The 21281-nt window shown below is 43.1% G+C and overlaps 1 protein-coding gene across 1 annotated transcript; it reads left to right on the top strand.

Moving 5' to 3' along the window:
• The first annotated feature begins 176 nt into the window (after positions 1-176).
• On the top strand, positions 177-14315 carry LOC106562970 (protein kinase, AMP-activated, alpha 1 catalytic subunit). The gene is made up of 9 exons (XM_014128123.3): positions 177-374; positions 1820-1961; positions 3768-3861; positions 5410-5554; positions 5773-5860; positions 6239-6463; positions 6774-7281; positions 11591-11717; positions 12053-14315. The coding sequence occupies exons 1-9, from the start codon at positions 275-277 to the stop codon at positions 12373-12375; spliced, it is 1752 nt and encodes a 583-aa protein (XP_013983598.1). The 5' UTR covers positions 177-274; the 3' UTR covers positions 12376-14315.
• The last annotated feature ends 6966 nt before the right edge of the window (positions 14316-21281 follow it).

Below are 21281 nucleotides of genomic sequence, written 5' to 3'. Positions count from 1 at the left end.
TTGGTAGGGTAATACAAATATATCTATATTTTTATTTTATATATTTTCTTATGTTTCCCTGTTACCCTTTCCCATTTTGTATCACACGGTGTAATGGATCTATACTATAGTTCAGTTGGGGGCGGTATTGCAACATATCAAACCTTACTGAAGATGAAGAAGAAGACCGGAAGAGTATTTTTTCACGCTGTTTCGCATTTTCTTGCTCGCTCCAGCTAGTCTGCTCCGTCTGCCCGCAGCAGCAGATAGGCTAGGCTAGGCCACTGCGGGAAAGATGGCGACGACGGATAAACAGAAACATGAAGGAAGAGTGAAAATCGGACATTATATTCTTGGAGACACACTTGGAGTGGGGACGTTCGGGAAAGTTAAAGGTAACTGTTATGACTTTTCTTGTCGAGTTGTCACCGGCAGTTACCCGCGAGAGCGGATGGGGACGTTTCTGTCAGCTAGCCGTGTGCTAACACTTGTTGGCCTCTAACGTAATTTAGCTTGCTTTGCTAGGCTAGTTCGTCAACGTCGTTAGCTCAGCCATGCTTTAGTATCAAACAGCTTTAGTTAGCGTACTAGGTGGTCTACCTTTGATCGAAAAAAAACGGTAGTGCTGTCACGTGTTCAATGTAGTTAGTTTGCTAGCCAGCTAACGTTAGTTATGTGGTCGAATTACTCAGAGCTTTAGGTAACCAAGTTTACTCGCTTGCCGGCTAACAGCAGTTGGCAAACTAGTATAATCTTAGCTTAAGTTGCTAGCCAAGGCAATACTACATTAATGGTTTCTCAACCAGGAAACCTGTTTATTCAGTTAACTAACGTGAGCTGCCCAGTTACAAACTGACCATCTAGCCGTGCTCGCCCTATGCCATACATGCATGCAAACTATCTTGGGCCTGGCTGAATTATTGAGGACAGACACATTTCTCCCACACTTTCCATTTGTGTTGACACATTAGCCATTGTCCCTAGGTTGCTTTAAATCTACACTGTCAAAATACCATAACTTTCCTAATGGCATGTCACCTAAAATTATGATATCCAAGAGGACCAAACTGATTTGTATAGCCTAGTTGTATGGCACTAATGTTAAGTCTATTTCAAACCAGAAAATGTACATTTCCCTGCATTGTCTTCCTTGGCTTGGGATTTGAGAACAAAACTCCATATCAAGCCACCAACTAGACTATATAGCTGTTAATTCCTACTAACTCCCAGTAGTCAGTTTAGAACATGCTGGACTTGGACCATTTATTCCATGACCTATTATGTTCTAAATGACTGGCTGCTGGGTTAATGCTTTACCAACATAACAGTTTAATCAATAGAAGTCATTTGTACAACCCCCTTCTACAGTCCTCCCTCTCTGTATAGTTCAGTACATTTTTCACCTGTTCTTCTTCTGACCAGTCTTTAGGTAGACCTATATTTGCTTGCGTTTTGCATTGAGCCACGTGTGTGTGTGCATATGCTGATGTAGGCCTATAAGCCATGCTGAAGGAAACGTTAACCCCAATTTAGTTTGTGTACTGCTCACGGGTGACTGTCTATGGTGGTGGTGCAATTTGTATCACCTTTTGTTCTAAACAGCACATTGCAGATGTAGGCCTGTCAGTCATGATGCATAATGCATTGATTTGATTCAATGGTGTAATGCCATGCTAGTGTTCTTTCACTGCAAATGGGCAGTAATGTCAGTCATCAATGCAGATTTGCTTGTGTCATTGTGTTAGCTGGGGTCTGCTAAGCTCGTTATGACTGGTTTCTTATTACAGTATTTCCTAACCTCTTCTCCCTCCTGACCTCTCTTGCTCTCTCTCTCCTGTAGTGGGGCAGCACGAGCTGACCAAACACCAGGTGGCTGTGAAGATCCTTAACAGACAGAAGATCCGCAGTCTGGATGTGGTGGGGAAGATACGTAGAGAGATCCAAAACCTTAAGCTCTTCAGGCATCCTCACATAATTAAGCTGTAAGTCTAGAACCTCAGCTGCTTCAGGCATCCCCGCATCATTAAGCTCTAAGGCTGTGCTCACACAGGCAAATCAATTCAGATCGTTTTTCAGAAATTGGTCTTTTGACCAAAAACATCAGCTCTGAAAAAGATAAGATTTGAAAAGATCTGATGTGATTGGTCCAAAGACCAACTAGTGTAACAAAGATCAGCGTTGTGCTGCCTGTGTAAACGCAGCCTACATTTAGCTGAGAAGTCTAAATCCTCAGGTGCTTCAGGCATCCCCACATCATTAAGTATCCCCACAAGCTGTAAGTCTAGAACCTCGGGTGCTTGACACATTCACATCTTTGGAGGGGCGGCAGGTAGCCTAGTGGTAAGAGCGTTGGGCCAGTAACCGAAAGGTTGCTAGATCGACTCCCTGAGCTGACAAGTCGTTCTGCCCCTGAATAAGGCCGTCATCCCACTGTTCTTAGGCCGTCATTGTAAATAAGAATTTGTTCTTAACTGACTTGCCTAGTTAAAGGTTTAAAAAAAACATTAAGTCCAGAACCTCCAGCTTTTCAGGCATCCCTACATCATTAAACAGTAAATCCTAGATTATACAGCTCAATCGTTCGGACCCCTACGTAATCCCACCACTGCCACATTAATGCCACTCAGAAAGCTATTTTAGGGCTTTTAATGGTAGGTTTTAGAGTGACTCTAGACTCTTTCCCTTTTGTTTCTGCTACACTGATGCGCACTTTTTTCTCCTCAATCTCTCTCTACCCACCATCTCTCCCGTGTTCTCGCTCTCTCAACCTGTCCATCCCTTGACCTCTGTCAGAGTAAGGGCAGCATAAATGCAGTGTTTTCATGATTTAGCTCATTGGTAATGAAGGGTCAGCGCTCTCCTTTGTTTCCGGATTCTTCTCTTATTTTTTTGAAACTAGGCCTATTTCTATTGACTGATTGAAAAATCCCCTTACAATGGTCTTCTTGACCTGTGAGCGCCACTGAGTATCATTGAGTAGGCTTAGTTGGGGCATTTCCGGGGACCTGATCCCTTGTGACTAGACCTTTATTTTCCCACTTAGCAAACTTTCTTTTCACGCTCACCCCCTGGAGTCCGATTTGAAAATGACATAATGCTACAGAAGAATGCGTGAAGAGTTTCCCTTTACCCTTTATTTACTGACGCCTTGTTTGTAGAGGCCAGTAGAATGTGAGTTTTCTGATGCTGCGGTGGGACTTGTTTAACTTTGAACTTCACGTGCTTACTTTCTTTCCTTGGCTACTGTGCTGCAGTTTGAGACGGAGCTCAGGCAGCGTGCTTGTACGACACTTGTGTTGATAACCTTGTGGTACCAATATGTGGCACAGGAATGAAGAAAAGTATCATTTTGCACACAGATGTTTGATCTAGGGAAGTAGGCCTATGTTTAGCTAGTTGAAGGGTTCCATGGCCAGTCTCCCTTACACCGACCAGCCGTTGAACCCGATGGCCCACTAAGGTCTTCCTGCAAAATGTCTGCCTCTATGCTTAGGATCAATAAATGCCTCAGAAGTTGAATCTGTCCTAAAAGTGCTACGTCTCAATCTTAGACTTTATATAGCAATTTGCCCACTTTTTAGTGCTGTGGTAAAGTTGAAATATAATTCTTCGGGTTTGTCATCCCTCTGAGAAGTTTGGTGATCCTTGACTGTTTTCTCTAGTGTTAAACAGTAGTGCCCAGAGGTTTTTCTGGTCAGGTGGGTGGCATGGTTATGGAAATCTCTTGGTCCAATCATGGCTAGCTTATTTGTTTTGAAACTTTCGTGATTTATCCTATGGGACCGTAGGTACCAGGTGATCAGCACCCCAACAGACATCTTCATGGTGATGGAGTACGTGTCCGGAGGAGAGCTCTTTGACTACATCTGCAAAAACGGAAAGGTAAGGGGAAGAAAAACGTTATTTCCTCTAGCGTATGCAGGTTTTGGGAAAATTATAGACCTGGTTTTTGTTCAACCAAAAAATACCAAATTAGGTGGTATTCTACATTAATAAGCCTGTTTGTTGAAATACACTGCGGTTTGGGATTGTGGGTAGTCTTGTGCTCACCTGAATCTTATTAACTTAGCTCAGGGGTTTTCAACCTTTTCTTGCCCAGGGACCCCCTCCCAGGCAAACCGTTGACCCAGTGACCCCAATCATATGTTAGCAAAAAAAAATTGTCATCCAGTTAATATCATCCATTTTAAACAGAACATTTTAAAATTATTAGATTTGGTAGATAGTTTTCCGTTATTTTGAAACTCTAACCGATCCTATTAGCTTGAAAGTTAACTCCAAACACATTTACAAAGAGCAGCTGTTTAGCTGGATAGCCATGTGTTGGCAAAAATGTATGTCCAAGTCAAGAGAGCTTACCAGCAGCCAGCGGCACTTGTTGCAATGGTAGCCTATTTGCGGGTGCTTTTGCAAAGCCTATGTCAGTGTAATTTGCTGAATATTGGGAGTTGAGAAATATAGTTAGAAACATTAGATATTCAGCTCTTTTCTACTGTAGGTATGTATATTAAAAAATAAATTATTCTATTGTTAGTGATATTCATAAACATTTGAATTATAACATGTTTTTCAACTTCATTTTGAATACCGCGACTTAGATAATTACCTACACTACATGGCCAAAAGTATATGAACACTTGCTCGTCGAACCACTCAAATTATTGGCATTAATATGGAGTTCCCCCCCCCCGAGCGGCTACTCGGCCATGGAAACCCATTCCATGAAGCTCCCGACTAAGTTCTTGTGCTGATGTTGCTTTGAGACAGTTTGGAGCTGGGTAGCGAGTGTCCCAACCGAGGGCACCCGATTTTTAAACCCTACGCGTTTCAGAACTCAGCAGTTCTGTTCTGTGAGCTCTAGCAAGGCAGAAATTAGACTTGTTGGAAAGGTGGTATCCTATGACGATACCACATTGAAAGTCGCTGAGCTCTTCAGTACGGGCCATTCTACTGCTAATGTTTGTCTATCGAGATTGCATGGCTGTGTGCTGAGTTTTATACACCTGTCAGCAACGGATGTGTTTGAAATATACCCGGATCAACTAATTTGAAGGCTTGTCCACAACGGATGTGTTTGAAATATACCTGGATCAACTAATTTGAAGGCTTGTCCACATACTTTTGGCCATGTAGTGTATCTGTGGTTAGGAGAGTTGGGAAGTGTAATGGTTATGTCAATAATAGTCATGTTAGCACCTGCCTCATGTCTGGACCACCCCTTCCTCAAAACACAACAGAAATCACAAAGCTCTATCTCTGCACTGCATTCTTTCCAATAGTTTAAGGCTACTAAATCATTCAAGCAAAGACATTGACCAAATATCCAGAGTGGTTACAATACTGACTGGACAGCTAAAAAAGATACTTCTCCCCTCTTGCGTGTGTTGCTGTGTCTGCGTTTCGTGTGCGTGTTTGCCACTGTGCCTCCAGCTGGATGAGAAGGAGAGCCGTCGTCTGTTCCAGCAGATAATCTCAGCAGTAGATTACTGCCACAGACACATGGTGGTGCACAGGGACCTAAAACCTGAGAACGTCCTGCTGGACGCACAGATGAACGCCAAGATCGCTGACTTTGGTAAGTCTGTCACCCTTAACCTCGCACCGACCAGCACCTTTCTACACCTGTACCTGATTTACACCTGCAGATTGATCCAAGCTTAACTGTACTAGGCTGGTGTGGTTATACAGCCGCTGTAGTTACTGGAACCCTGATGGAAAGGGTGTGTCTGAAATGAAACCCTATCGTTCTATTGAACGAAACACTTATGTGATATTGTCTGGTGATTTCTGTAGGTTTGTCAAACATGATGTCGGACGGAGAGTTTCTGAGGACAAGTTGCGGTTCTCCGAACTATGCTGCCCCTGAAGTCATCTCTGGAAGGTACACTTGTCCTCTTTTTCTTTTCTCACCGAAACTGGCAGACGTGATGGGGAATATGCTAATGTATGCAAAAACTGCTCTTAGACTTCAATAGAGGACTGTTCAATTTCACAGTTTTGCTTTGGTGACCGACCCTACTGTTAAGTGTCACTAAATATTCACCATGTTAAACGACTCCCTTGGTTCATGTCAATGAGCAGCTCTGTCCTCTCCCCTCCTCCCCTAGATGTGTCCTTCCTAGTTTATATGCAGGTAGTATTGTCCTCTGCTTCTGCCTGCTCTTTGTGGAGTCGACTTGGTTACTCTAAAGTACTTTTCGGCAACTGTTGTAATGGAATTCCTAAATTCATTTTTGATTTGACTTTTGTGTCCTCCCAGGTTATATGCAGGTCCTGAGGTGGACATCTGGAGCAGCGGGGTGATCCTGTATGCCCTGCTGTGTGGGACACTGCCCTTCGATGACGACCACGTGCCAACGCTCTTCAAGAAAATCTGTGACGGGATATTCTTCACGCCCCAGTACCTGAACCCCTCCGTCACCGCCCTGCTCAAACACATGCTGCAGGTGGATCCCATGAAGAGGGCCACCATCAAAGAGATCCGGTAAGAAGGAGCAAGAGATCAACTTTGTCTACAAATTGCATTTAAACACCTCTATATGCTTTGCAGTAAAATAATAGAAAAGAAAATGTTTTTTTTTTTTAAATCGACTTTTCTCCACATGCATCATTAAACTCCGATCACAGGGATGGCAAACTCCTGTCCTCTGTGCAGGCTTTTTATCCAGCCCAGCATTAACAAAGTGAACCCACCCCTCCTGGTCTATATGTTTTCTAGCTGCCCTGTTAAGAGAACAAATGTCCCTATGAAATAATAGACTGCCTTGAACATGCTCTGTCTTCCCTCCCCACAGAGAGGATGAATGGTTCAAAGATGAGCTCCCCAAGTACCTGTTTCCAGAAGACCCATGCTACAGCAACAACATGATCGACGACGAGGCCCTGAAGGAGGTGTGTGAGAAGTTTGAGTGCACCGAGGAGGAGATCCTGACTTGCCTGTACAGCCGCAACCACCACGACCCCCTGGCTGTGGCCTACCATCTCATCATCGACAACCGCCGCATTATGTCCGAGGCCAAGGACTTCTACCTGGCCTCCAGTCCCCCAGACTCATTCCTGGATGACCAGCACCTGACCGCCGCGGCAGGCCTTAAGCCCCACCCTGAGCGCATGCAGCCCTTCCTGGCGGGGGAGACCCCTCCCCGGCCAAGACACACGCTGGACGAGCTGAACCCCCTGAAGTCGAAGCACCAGGGGGTGAGGCGGGCCAAGTGGCACCTGGGAATCAGGAGCCAGAGCAGGCCAAATGATATTATGTCTGAGGTGTGCCGTGCCATGAAGCAGCTCGACTACGAGTGGAAGGTGAGGGAGGGGATAGGGGTGTTGAACAAAGGCGGGAGAATTGTAGAGAGGGTGGTGGGAGGAAAAGGAGTGGGTAAAGTGGTCAGGTAGAAATAGACAGAGAACCGTCAAGTGGCCCCTCATTTGTCAAGAAGTGGATCAGAGGTTTATTGGGATTTGGCTATATAGTGATTCCACACCAAACCCAGACAAAAGACAGTGATTTGGGTTTTTTTCACAATTGTATCCATATAATAGTCCTTTTGGAGGAAGGATTGTTGCGGGATTGTTGAGGGAGATGGTGTGCATCTAAAAGCATAATTGATAAATAATCAAAGTTGGCTTATTTTTGGTTTACCCCAGGCCTCCTTTAAGACTCCATAGTGCTTAATCTCTAGATGCTAAAAAGCTCAAATTAAGCTTTACCGCTTGCTCTATATAAGTATTTTGATTTCAATAAAAAAAAAAAAACATTATGAATGTTTGACATATTTCAATATTTTGAAATATACTCTACGGGCATATCAAAGTTCCAGAGTGGGATCCCTGCTAGTTTTAAAGTTCTGGCACATTTTATTCAGAGAAATTGGCTTAGTAGGCAATGCAACTAATCACAGCCCTCCTTTTTACTTGCATCGTTGCAAATCACCAGCAGAGGGTACTGAAATTGAATCCATTTTTACCTTCACTCTGTTGGTAATGCTTACATTTTTTAAATCATAACTCTAAAAGTGGCAGACATCCCACAGGCCCAAGCTCCCACCCGCCAGGCCACCAGCCCTCCAAGACCCCCCCCCCCCCACACACACACAGAAAAAAATTAAATGCAACCAAGAAAAGATATAGACAAAGGAAAATAAAAGACAGCAAGGCCAACTGAATGTTTGAGTGCATGTATGGCACTATTTACGTGTATGTGTGCATTTTCAATGTGTGTGTATATGCATGTGTACAAACGCCTGCACGGCATCAGCCTCAGGCAAACCGTCATTAGCTGTAGTAACATTGCCCCTCAGTTGTTCAAAATTAATTTTTGTGATGTTTTATCTTTGACTGTCATTCTATCCCCTGCCCAGCAGCTCCACTCCCCCAAACCTCAGCTTCCCTCAGCCCATCCCACCTATCTCTGCTGGCCACCCTCTTCTGATTTTCTACGCAACATATCTTTCAACTATGCTGTGATGTTTAATGTACAAATTCTATCTAATCAAATAGAATCCACAGATTGCGAGTTGAAGAAATACTTTTACTAGGAGTATTAGTAATTGACGGACCCGCTCCCTCCAGATCTCCCAACAGTGCTATTTCTAGGGTCAATTTTTAGATCAATGTTATGCATTTTCAGCCATTCCTAAACTTGAAACCGGCTACTTGAGGGCAATGGCAAAATAAATGGTCTATTGATTCTGTATCCTCACAACAAAATCTGCAGCACTTCGATGATTGTATGCCTCAAATATTCAAAAACAAAATTAGTGGCAAGAATTCTACGTCATTTTAGCTGAAAAGCACGAAGTCTTGACTCTTGCGTCGTTTTATATCAACTCATACACTCTATACCGTGGAATCGGTACATCAAAAATCTCTTCCCAACTATTTTGCAATCTGTATGGCACAGTTGTCAACATCCTGGTCCTCAAATGAAACTGGTATACTTTCCTATTTATAATATTTGTATTCCTCCAAGTTTTGATCCTTTATAATGGGCAGACAGGCCAGTTCCCTACTACCTCCCGCTGCCACCTGCCTCCTCCATTTTTGGGGTAATGCTGTAATCAATTGATTAATCTTGGATTGAGCAGACCTTCCTGTACAATTCTGATAACTCCATGAAAGACAACTCTACCATTGAAAAGGGTATTTTGTTTTTAAAACACTTGCCATAAATACAGGTATTCTATTAACCAGCACATTTGAGTTCAGCCATATTTGTTATATATTTTCAGGGCAGTGAAATTGAAATTGTAGCCAGTTTTGCAATGCTTGTTAAAATAGATACTTTTGAAGAGTGATTTTCAATTAATGGAAAATGAGACATGACAATTTGCAAAAAGGCAATTTTTAAACAATGAATGAGCTTTTTCTAGTAATCTACTTGAGGACCATTTCAGAGTTCAAGTAAAACTTTTGAATAAGTGATGCTTTTAGAGCAGTTTAGTGCTTTTATATTTAATCTCAACCCACCCTATTCATTATATAGATGGGCATGCTTCATCTTTTCTAGTTTAGTGGGGGTTTTTTTGCTCGTATGATTTGAAAAATGAATCCTCAGGAGTAGGCAATGCCATAAGTGAGTAAACTATGATATGACTAAGGAGTTAATCAGGGCAATTTTCCATAAATACAGGTATTTACCTCTCCATGGTTGCAGGATCTTATCTAGTTTTACAAGTTTTCTATTGAAATTTATTGGAGAGCTCATTTATATATCTTGTGATATGAATACCAACTATGTCTACTTCAGTCAGCCCATTTTATAGGTAAACTGCAAGGTAATGTAAAAGTTGTATTTTTTTTAACGATCCAATATGTAATATTGTACACATATCATAATTGTTTTAATCCAGAAAAGTCATCTAGATCTTCAATAAGACATTGCAGGGATCTAGCTTGCGGACTTAATAGAAAACTTGAGTTATCGGCATACATGGACACCATTTTGTTTTTAAGCCTTGGATTTCTAATCCTCTGTTATTTGATCTGATTTTAATAGCTATCATTTTGATGGCCATAACGAATAGATATGGTGACAGCGGACACCCTTTAACTCATCTTGACAATTCTAAACTCTGAGAAGTAACCGCTATTTACTGTTTTACAACTGGGGTTGCTATACATGACTTTTACCCATTTGTATAAGAGAATCACCGAAATTGAAAAAATCCAGGCATTTATAAATAAAATTGTCTTTATCAAAGTACTTTACAAAATCGGCTATAAATTCCAGGCCTGGCTTCTATTAGTTGTCTTATATTATCGGCCATGTAAAAAAAAAAAAAAAAAATAAAAAGAACCTGTCTGATCAGGATGAACAATACTTGGTTAAAAAATGTTTTCATTCTGAGTGCTATGCATTTTGCTAGTGTTTTTGCATCACAACATTGAAGTGTAAGAGGCCTCAGTTTCTGAATCTTTAAAATTGCCATCTGGGTCTTGTTTTAATAATAGTGAAATCAGACCTTCCTGCTGAGTACCTGGCAGACCACCATTTCTATAGGCGTAGTTAAAACAAGTTAGCAATGGCGCTCTGCAACTTTGATAGACCCTTAGAGTATATTATGTTCAATATATTGATCCAAAATGATATTTTCAATATTCATTAATTTAAAGGTTATTGAAATCAAAATACTACTCGTATGGAGCAAGCGGAAAAACTTCACGAGCCCAATTTGAGCTTTGTAGCACCTACAGACTATATGGAGTCTTAAAGGAGGCCTGGGTGAAAGCAAAATGTCATAAATATGCTGACTTTGATTATTTCTCAATTATGCTTTTAGATCCAATTGTCAAATGTGTCAACAATCCTTGTACTATTCTATGGATTACATCTCATTAAAAAAATCCCCCAAACGTTTTGGGGGGGGGGGGTTGTTTTCCCCGTGAGGATTCACTATAGCCCAATCCCAAATAAACTTTGACAAATCTATGGTCTTAATCTTAGAGTAGTTGTAATGGCGGAAAATCAAAAAAGGGGTAAAACCTGGTTCTTTCTAAACATTAACATTATATATATATTCTTTTTTATTTCTGCATGGTGTAAACTACTGGTTCAGTCTGAGTTCTTCTTTGACCTAGAATGGAATGCTGCCGTTTCTTCTCTTGGGTTCTATTTTTGGTATGGCATGACTTTTAGACCTGAAGAATAGATGTGCTGACTGACTCTCATTTTGTATTCATCTTGGAGAAATGAGAGCAATTTCTGAAAGAAATTTTCAGTTTCCTGTTTTTCCTTCTCTTGCCCTGATGGATGGAAAGCAGCTATTTATGGCTTAATGTGTTTGGGTACACCGTAGTGGGCAAGGCATTTCCGATTACTCTCCCATAACATAAAGCACTGTTCGTCCTGGACTCTGGAACTGCTGAAATGGTCAAAGTGCTCTCTGTAATATTTTTAGCAAAGTATACAAATTATACACAACTATGTTGATGACTAAACAAACAGAACATGTTCAAAAAGTTGCAAATCACTGAAATACAGACCACTGAAGCAGCTACAGAAGCCATGTTGAAAAATGTAATATTTTATGCTGTATATTCCATCAATTGTGTATTATACCCAGCTCGTGCGACTTTTTAAAGTATGTGTAACTAATCTCCATATCCTCCCCAGGTGGCGAACCCGTACTACCTGCGTGTAAAGAGGAAGAACCCAGTGACAGGCATGCAGACCAAGATGAGCCTTCAGCTCTACCAGGTGGACGGCAGGACCTACCTCCTGGACTTCCGTAGCATAGACAGTACGTCAACCTGGACGTAGCCCTTTACTCTAACAACCCGTATGCAGATTGAAAACGGCCGAATTGGTCATTGATAAGCTCCTAAATTGGAACGCGGTGGCTGTACAGTAACATGCTATACATTACGTCTGAGCTCAGGGTCTCTGCTTCACAGCGCTGTATGGGGTTCAACTGACATTTCTGAGTGGTTGTCTTTACTGCCGACTTTGCCATTAATGGAAAATGCCTGAAGTTGCTTTTTCCTGCTGTGCAATGTAAAGTGACTAGACATGGCACAGGTCTGTCTTCAGTATGTTTAACATTCTCTTTCTCTTCTGTCTTTTCTCTGTCTGAAGATGACATGTTGGAGGCTAAATCTGGGACTGCCACTCCTCACCAGTCTGGTTCAGTGGGGAACTACCGCACGGCCCTTAAGAACGAAGCTGCAGCTGCTGCAGAGGGGGGGTCCCAAACTGAGGGGACTAAGGAGAACGCTACCCCTGCCACCTCTATCCCTCCCACTAAGGCCTCAGAGAGCTCCCTGGCCTCCTCGCTCACCTCCTCTGTTGACTCGACAGGAGGCGACCTCGCACCTATGACGGCGGTTCCGCGGCCCGGCAGCCACACCATAGAGTTCTTTGAGATGTGCGCCAATCTCATCAAACTACTTGCACGATAGCTCGCAATCAAATAAAAAAAAAACGTTAGCCTTTTTTCTTCTCTGAGTGTCTTTATAAGCAATAAGCATGCAACCGATTCATGGCTCGATTTATCCCCACCGCAGGCGGGTGAGACTGCTAGGGTTGTTCCAAGGCACTGATGATGCAGGTTCAGTTCGCAACCCTCCTGACTGACTTGGGGGTTGTCAGAGCACGGGTGGGCTTTAGGAAAAGGTGAACGACAATGACCAAGCAACTTTATTATAATCATGATGACAGAATACTATTTTAGAGGTTTTACATTTTCACGATCATTATTATTGGCCTATGACTATTTTCCCCCCTCTTTGATCACGTTCCAAAAAGCATATATATGTGTGTGCTAAGTTTGAGTGATGCACAGAATTTGCAGTACTGTGCTCAATGGGCATTGCTGTGCTTTTTCAGTAGAGAGAACAAAAGCACATTTCTGCGTGCGGAAAGGAGAGCTGTACGGTTTTGGGGGGGGTGCACTTAGGGTGGCTGAGGGGAACGAGGCACTTTTGCACAGTTCAGTCTTTCTCTATAGTAGATGTCTGAGATGCCTGTGCAAATTTGGGACACTGCACTACAGGCCTTTCAGGGGTAGCTGCACTGACCATAACATGGGTTGTCATGCCAACAATGCCCGTTTGACTCACTGAGGAAGTGCAATTACCCTCTCGATCGCGTCAGGCGAAAAAGGGAGTTAGTACTTCATCAGAATTAAGTTTGGATTTTTTTTGTTGGTGAAATTGAATTGTTAAGACTAGATTTCAATGTTTGTCTTTGTTTGGATTGATCTGTCCCCTACATAATATAAAGAATAAAAAAAATATGCATTTTGATTTCAGTGCTTTAAATGGGAATTGTAGATTTATATTGAGAAATTATTACGGACTGAAATTTTTATTATATATTTTTTTTTTTGCATTACGATGCCATTTTCTTCCTTTACAGCTTTTTAAAAAGATCAATATAACTTTTTTAATCAGTTCTATACACATGATTGTTTACCCTCACACTCTCAAAATGAGACCCACTGTCCTATACTGAATTAAAGTTAATTTTACAAATCTATTTTGAGATTAGGGGCTACATGTGTTCATAAATCTGAATGCATGTTGACTGAGTGACATGCATTTTAACAGGATTTAATCAATTTTGTACACATGTATGTCCATTGAAAGATAGGGGGCCATTTGTAAGTGGTGATTTGCAGCAAGTACATGCAGTGCATGGACAATGTGTATTGATAAAGGAAACAAGAATCAATATTTTTCTGGTTTCAAAATGTTATTTCACTTTTCTTGGCCCGCATCCCCCACAAGAGCTAAATTTAAGTTTACATAATATTTTCCCAAACCTTATTTGTCATGTGCACCTGGAGAGTTTTTTTTTTTTTTTTTTCTTCTGTCATTCTGTTAGTTGCCTTATCAATACTGTTGATCAGTTATATATCAGTGAGTATAAAAGAGATCTACTTCTATCCTCAATATTGCGTGGGGCTGGTTTTGGTCTGAAGAAATCTTGCGTGTGGATTATGTGACTGCAAGGTCTCATTTTTAGAACATATGGTCATTGAAATATTTGTAGGACTACAAACAAACTAAACTGAGTTTTCAAGGATGTGAAAGTTCTGATTCCAAGTAGTGCATAAGGTGAATTGTGGGGTTGTTTGAAAAAGTGTGAGACTGATCGTCTTACGGCTTATGATGCGAGTTGCACATTGGGTGAGTAGTTTTTCTCCTTTAAGTGGGAGTGTTAAGTTCTGACTATTTGCAGGATAAATATCAATCATTGTATCTGTCTTAACTGCTTTAAACCTTGTTTTATTTGTTGTGTAAAGGGACCCTACTACTAGAATGACCAATGTAAATGTCAAATGGACAGTGTTTAAATCATTTGTATAAATAACTGCCTAATAAACAGATCAATTGCAGTTTTCATGCATTACTTTGTTTCTGTTGGAGGCATTGGAAAATGTATTTAAAAAAAAAAAAAAAGTTTTATCAATACTATGATGCATGGCTGCAAAAGTCAAATATTAGAAATCTCCCAGATTTAAAGAGTATAGCAAAATACCTTTATCATTTGTAAAACAGATGTACAGTGCATTTGGAATGTGTTCATACCCCTTGACCTTTTCCAGTTTGTTACGTTACAGCCGTATTCTGAAATAGATTTTTTTTTAAATGATCTGCACACAATACCCCGTAATGACAAAGCGAAAACAGGTTTTTAGAAATGTTTGCAAATGTGTTAAAAATATAAAACAGAAATACCTTCTTTACATATCTATTCAGTCCCTTTTATATGAGACTTGAAATTGAGCTCAGATGCATCCTGTTTCCATTGATCATCCCTGAGATGTTTCTACAACTTGATTGGAGTCCACCTGTGGTAGATTGATTGATTGGACATGATTTGGAAAGGCACACACCTGTCTATGTAAGGCATGTCAGAGCAAAAACCAAGCCATGAGGTCGAAGGAACTGTTCTTAGAGCACTGAGACAGGATTGCTTCGAGTCACAGATCTGAGGAATGGTACCAAAACATTTCTGCAGTATTGAAGGTCCCCAAGAACACAATAGCCTCCATCATTCTTAAATGGAAGAAGTTTGGAACCACGAAGACTCTTCCTGGAGCTGGCTGCCCCGGCTATGAGCAATCGGGGGAGAAGGGCCTTGGTCAGTTGACCAAGAACCCAATGGTCGCTCTGACAGCTCTAGCGTTTCTCTGTGGAGATGGGAGAACCATCCAGAAGGACAACAATCTCTGCAGCACTCCACCAATCAGGCCTTTATGGTAGAGTGGCCAGACGGAAGCCACTCCTCCGTAAAAGGCACATGACAGCCGGCTTGAAGTTTGCCAAAAGGCACCTAAAGACTCAGACCATGAGAAACAAGATTCTCTGGTCTGATGAAACCCAGATTGAACTCTTTGTCCTGAATGCCAAGCGTCACGTCTGGAGGAAACCTGGCATCATCCCTACGGTGAAGCATGGTGGTGGCAGCATGCCGTGTGGATGCGGCAGGGATTGGAAGACTAGTCAGGATTGAGAGAAAGATGAATGGAGCAAAGTAGAGAGAGATCCTTGATGAAAACCTGCTCAGGACCTCAGACTGGGGGTGACGGTTCACCTTCTAACAGGACAACGATCCTAAGCACACAGCCAAGACAACTTCAGGAGTGGCTTCGGGAGAAGTCTCAATGTCTTTGAGAGGCCCAGCCAGAGCCCGGACTTGAACCCGATCTAACATCTCTGGAGAGACCTGAAAATAGCTGTACAGTAATGCTCCCCATCCAACCTGACAGACCTTGAGAGGATCTGCAAAGAATGGGAGAAACTCCCCAAATACAGGTGTGTCAAGCTTGTAGCGTCATATCCAAGAAGACTCGAGGCTGTAATTGCTGCCAAAGGTGCTTCAACAAAGTACTGAGTAAAGGGTCTGAATACTTATGGAAATGTGATATTTCTGTTTTTAATTTGTAATAAATTAGCAAAAAATTCTAAATGTGTTTTTTCTTTGTCATTATGGGGTATTGTGTGTATATTTGAGGGGAAAAAAACTATTTAATCAATTTTAGAATAAGGCTGTAATGTAACAATGTGGAAAAAGTCAAGGCGTCTGAATACTTTCCAAATGCACTGTATGTATGGAAAAGCAGAGCTGTCTTAAAACATTCTCACTCATGACCTCTAGATGGAGTAGCAGGCACAGTTATGAGGGTTCCCCTCACTTATTGTGCACCACAGTGGAGGTGTCATATCCATAAATATCCCTATCCAGCTTCTACCCCCAAGCCATAAGACTGCTGAGCAATTAATCTAAATCAAATCAAATTGTATTGGTCATATACCATTTTTTCTTTTATAGCAGATGTTATTGCGGGTGTAGCGAAATGCTTGTGTATAACTCCAACAGTGCAGTAGTATCTAACAATTCTTAATAATACATACAAATCTAAAAGTAAAAGAATGGAATTAGTAAATAAATTCTAGGATGAGCAATGTGGCATTGACTAAAATACAGTAGAATTGAATACAGTATATACATATGAGATGAGAAAAATGGTATGTAAACATAATTAAAATGACTAGCGTTCTATTATTAAAGTGGCCAGTGATTCTATGTCTATGTACACTGCTCAAAAAAATAAAGGGAACACTTAAACAACACAATGTAACTCCAAGTCAATCACACTTCTGTGAAATCAAACTGTCCACTTAGGAAGCAACACTGATTGACAATACATTTCACATGCTGTTGTGCAAATGGAATAGACAACAGGTGGAAATTATAGGCAATAAGCAAGACAGCCCCAAAAAGGAGTGGTTCTGCAGGTGGAGACCACAGACCACTTCTCAGTTCCTATGCTTCCTGGCTAATGTTTTGGTCACTTTTGAATGCTGGCGGTGCTTTCACTCTAGTGGTAGCATGAGACGGAGTCTACAACCCACACAAGTGGCTCAGGTAGTGCAGCTCATCCAGGATGGCACATCAATGCGAGCTGTGGCAAGAAGGTTTGCTGTGTCTGTCAGCGTAGTGTCCAGAGCATGGAGGCGCTACCAGGAGACAGGCCAGTACATCAGGAGACATGGAGGAGGCCGTAGGAGGGCAACAACCCAGCAGCAGGACCGCTACCTCCGCCTTTGTGCAAGGAGGAGCAGGAGGAGCACTGCCAGAGCCCTGCAAAATGACCTCCAGCAGGTCACAAATGTGCATGTGTCTGCTCAAACAGACAGAAACAGACTCCATGAGGGTGGTATGAGGGCCCGACGTCCACAGGTGGGGGTTGTGCTTACAGCCCAACACCGTGCAGGACGTTTGGCATTTGCCAGAGAACACCAAGATTGGCAAATTCGCCACTGGCGCCCTGTGCTCTTCACAGATGAAAGCAGGTTCACACTGAGCACATGTGACAGAGTCTGGAGACGCCGTGGAGAACGTTCTGCTGCCTCCAACATCCTCCAGCATGACCGGTTTGGCGGTGGGTCAGTCATGGTGTGGGGTGGCATTTCTTTGGGGGGCCGCACAGCCCTCCATGTGCTCGCCAGAGGTAGCCTGACTGCCATTAGGTACCGAGATGAGGTCCTCAGACCCCTTGTGAGACCATATGCTGGTGCGGTTGGCCCTGGGTTACTCCTAATGCAATACAATGCTAAACCTCATGTGGCTGGAGTGTGTCAGCAGTTCCTGCAAGAGGAAGGCATTGATGCTATGGACTGGCCCGCCCGCTCCCCAGACCTGAATCCAATTGAGCACATCTGGGACATCATGTCTCGCTCCATCCACCAACGCCACGTTGCACCACAGACTGTCCAGGAGTTGGCGGATGCTTTAGTCCAGGTCTGGGAGGAGATCCCTCAGGAGACCATCCGCCACCTCATCAGGAGCATGCCCAGGCGTTGTAGGGAGGTCATACAGGCACGTGGAGGCCACACACACTACTGAGCCTCATTTTGACTTGTTTTAAGGACATTACATCAAAGTTGGATCAGCCTGTAGTGTGGTTTTCCACTTTAATTTTGAGTGTGACTCCAAATCCAGACCTCCATGGGTTGATAAATTGGATTTCCATTGATTATTTTTGTATGATTTTGTTGTCAGCACATTCAACTATGTAAAGAAAAAAGTATTTAATAAGATTATTTATTTTATTCAGATCTAGGATATGTTGTTTAAGTGTTCCCTTTATTTTTTTGAGCAGTGTATATAGGGTAGTAGCCTCTAGGGTGCAGTGTTGAGTAAGCGGGTGGTAGCCGACTAGTGACGGCTATTTAATAGTCTGATGGCCTTGAGATAGAAGCTGTTTTTCAGTCTCTCGGTCCCAGCTTTAATGCACTTGTACTGACATTGCCTTCTGGATGATAGCGGGGTGAACAGGCAGTGGCTCAGGTGGTTGTCTTTTATGATCTTTTTGGCCTTCCTGTGACATCGGGTGCTGTAGGTGTCCTGGAGGGCAGGCAGTGTGCCACCGGTGATGTGTTGGGCAGACTGCACCACCCTCTGGAGAGCCCTGTGGTTTCAGGCAGTGCAGTTGCCGTACCAAGCGGTGATACAGTCCGACAGGATGCTCTCAATTGTGCATCTGTAATAGTTTGTGAGGGTCTTAGGGGCCAAGACAAATTTCTTCAGCCTCCTGAGGTTGAAGATGCACTGTTTCGCCTTCTTCAACAAACTGTCTCTGTGGGTGGACCATTTCAGATTGTCAGTGATGTGTACGCCGAGGAACTTGTAGCTTTCCACCTTCTCCACTGTGGTCCCATCGTGGTGGATAGAGGCATGCTCCCTCTGCTGTTTCCTGAAGTCCATGATCAGCTCCTTCGTTTTGTTCACATTGAGGGAGAGGTAATTTTCCTGGCACAACTCCACCAGGGTCCTCACCTCCTAATTGTAGGCTGTCTCGTCATTGTTTAATAATCAGGTCTGCTACTGTTGTGTCGTCTGCAAACTTGATGATTGAGTTGGAGGCATGCGTGACCACACAGTCATGGGTGAACAGGGAGTACAGGAGGGGCTGAGCACACACCCTTGTGGGGCCCCTGTGTTGAGGAACAGCGAAGTGGAGGTGTTGTTTCCTACCTTTACCACTTGGGGGTGGCCAGTCAGGAAGTCCAGGACCCTGTTGCACTGGGTGGGGTTCAGAACTAGAGTCCTAATGATGAGCTTGGAGGGTACTATAGTGTTGAAGGCTGAGCAAAAGTCAATGAACAGCATTCTTACGTAGGTATTCCTCTTGTGGGAATGGGCAGATGGGACAGGGCAGTGTTCAGGGCGATGGCGATTGCTTCATCTGTGGATCTGTTGGGGCGGTATGCAAATTGAAGTGGGTCTAGGGTGTCAGGTAAGGTAGAGGTGATATGATCCTTAACTAGTCTCTCAAAGCACTCCATGATGACAGAAGTGAGTGCTATGGAGCGATAGTCCTTTAGTTCAGTTACCTTTGCTTTCTTGGGTACAGGAACAATGGTGGACATCTTGAAGCAAGTGGAGACAGCAGACTGGGATAGGGAGAGATTGAATATGTCTGTAAATACTCCAGCCAACTGGTCTGAGCATGCTCTGAGGACGCAGTTAGGGATGCCGTCTGGGCCGGCAGCCTTGCGAGGGTTAACACGCCTAAATGTCTTACTCAAGTCAGCCGCGGAAAATGAGAGCCCACAGTCCTTGGTAGCGGGCCGTGTCGGTAGCACTGTCTTATCCTCAAAGTGGGCGAAGAAGGTGTTTAGCTTGTCCGGAAGCAAGACGTTGGTGTCTGCAACGTGGCTTGTTTTGCCTCTGTAGTCCGTGATTGTCTGTAGACCCTGCCACATACGTCTCGTGTCTGCACTGTTGAATTGCGACTCCACTTTGTCTCTGTATTGACATTTTGCCTGTTTGATTGCCTTACAGAGGGAATAACTACGCTGTCTGCATTCGACCATTTCCCAGTCACCTTGCCATGGCTAAATGCGATGGTTTGCGCTTTCAGTTTTACGCGAATGCTGCCATCTATCCTTGGTTTCAGGTTTGGGTAAGTTTTAATAAACACAGTGGGAACAACATCCCCTATACACTTCCCGATTAACTCAGTCACTGTGTCCGTGTATACGTCAATGTTATTCTCAGAGGCTACCAAGAACATATCCCAGTCCGCGTGATCAAAACAATCTTGAAGCATGGATTCTGATTGGTCAGACCAGAGTTGAATAGACCTTAGCATGGTTACTTCCTCTTTGAGTTTCTGGCAATAGGAAGGGAGGAGCAAAATGTAGTTGTGATCTGATTTGCCGAAGGGAGGGCGGGGGAGGGACTTGTAGGCATTTAGAAAGGGGGAGTAGCAGGGATCGAGTGTTTTACCAAAGCAAATACTACAGTCAATGTGTTGATTGAACTTCAGTAGCGTTTTCCTCAAATTTGCTTTGTTAAAATCCCTAGCTACAATAAATGCGGCCTCAGGATATGTGGTTTCTAGTTGGCATAAAGTCCACTGTAGTTCATTGAGGGCCGTTGTGGTATTGGCTTGAGGAGGACTATACACGGCTTTGACTATAACTGAAGAGAATTCTCTTGGGAGGTAATACGGTAGGCATTTGATTGTGAGGTATTCTAGGTTGGGTGAACAAAAGGACTTGAGTTTCTGTATGTTATCACAATCACACCATGAGTTGTTAATCATGAAACATATACCACGCCCTTCTTCTTCCCGGAGAGTTCTTTATTCTTGTCTGCGCAATGTACTGAGAACCCAGCTGGCTGTATGGATGGGGACAGTATATCCCGAGAGAGCCATGATTCTGTGAAACAGAGTATTTTACAGTCCCTGATGTCTCTCTGGAAGGAGATCCTCGCCTTGAGCTCATCTACTTTAATGTCCAGAGACTGAACAGTAGCGAGTAATATACTCGGAAGTGGTGGATGGCTTGCACGCCTCCTGAGTCGGACTAGAAGTCCACTCCGAATACATCTTCTACACTGACGTCGTCTTGGAGCAGCCTCTATGATAAGTTAAATTGCCCTGGAGGGTATGAACAAAGGATCCAATTCAGGAAAATTGTATTCCTGGTTGTAATGCTGGTGATTTACCGTTACTCTGATATCCCAAAGTTTTTTTCTGGCTGTATGTAAAGTGTAGCACATGGGGATGAGTGAGTGAAACTTACTCCTCAGCCTGAAGGGTCCCCACTTGTGCCAGTGAATAGCTAAAGTGGCTTCCAAGAAAGATGACACATCCAGATGGTTGAGAGCCTCACAGCTGAAGTCATCCACTGAGGTCACTCACTCACTGCTGAAGGCACATGCAATGATGCTTCTGTTTCTCCTGATCTCTTTTCTTCCATTCTTCCTCTCATTCCAACCCCTAAACCCCCACCCACTCCCCCACCTCCAATATCAACCCTACATATCCATTTTTATCTTC

This window comes from Salmo salar, chromosome 11 (genome assembly GCF_965601325.2).
Source record: "Salmo salar chromosome 11, fSalSal1, whole genome shotgun sequence".
In the NCBI taxonomy this organism is placed as follows: Eukaryota; Metazoa; Chordata; class Actinopteri; order Salmoniformes; family Salmonidae; genus Salmo; species Salmo salar.
This window is presented reverse-complemented; position numbering and strand designations above follow the sequence as displayed.

Coding starts and splice junctions, on each gene's coding strand:
- LOC106562970 (XM_014128123.3), top strand. CDS start 275: ATGGCGACGACGGATAAACAGAAACATGAAGGAAGAGTGAAAATCGGA. Junction 1,962..3,767: donor CATCCTCACATAATTAAGCT/GTAAGTCTAGAA, acceptor ATGGGACCGTAG/GTACCAGGTGATCAGCACCC. Junction 11,718..12,052: donor GGACTTCCGTAGCATAGACA/GTACGTCAACCT, acceptor CTCTGTCTGAAG/ATGACATGTTGGAGGCTAAA.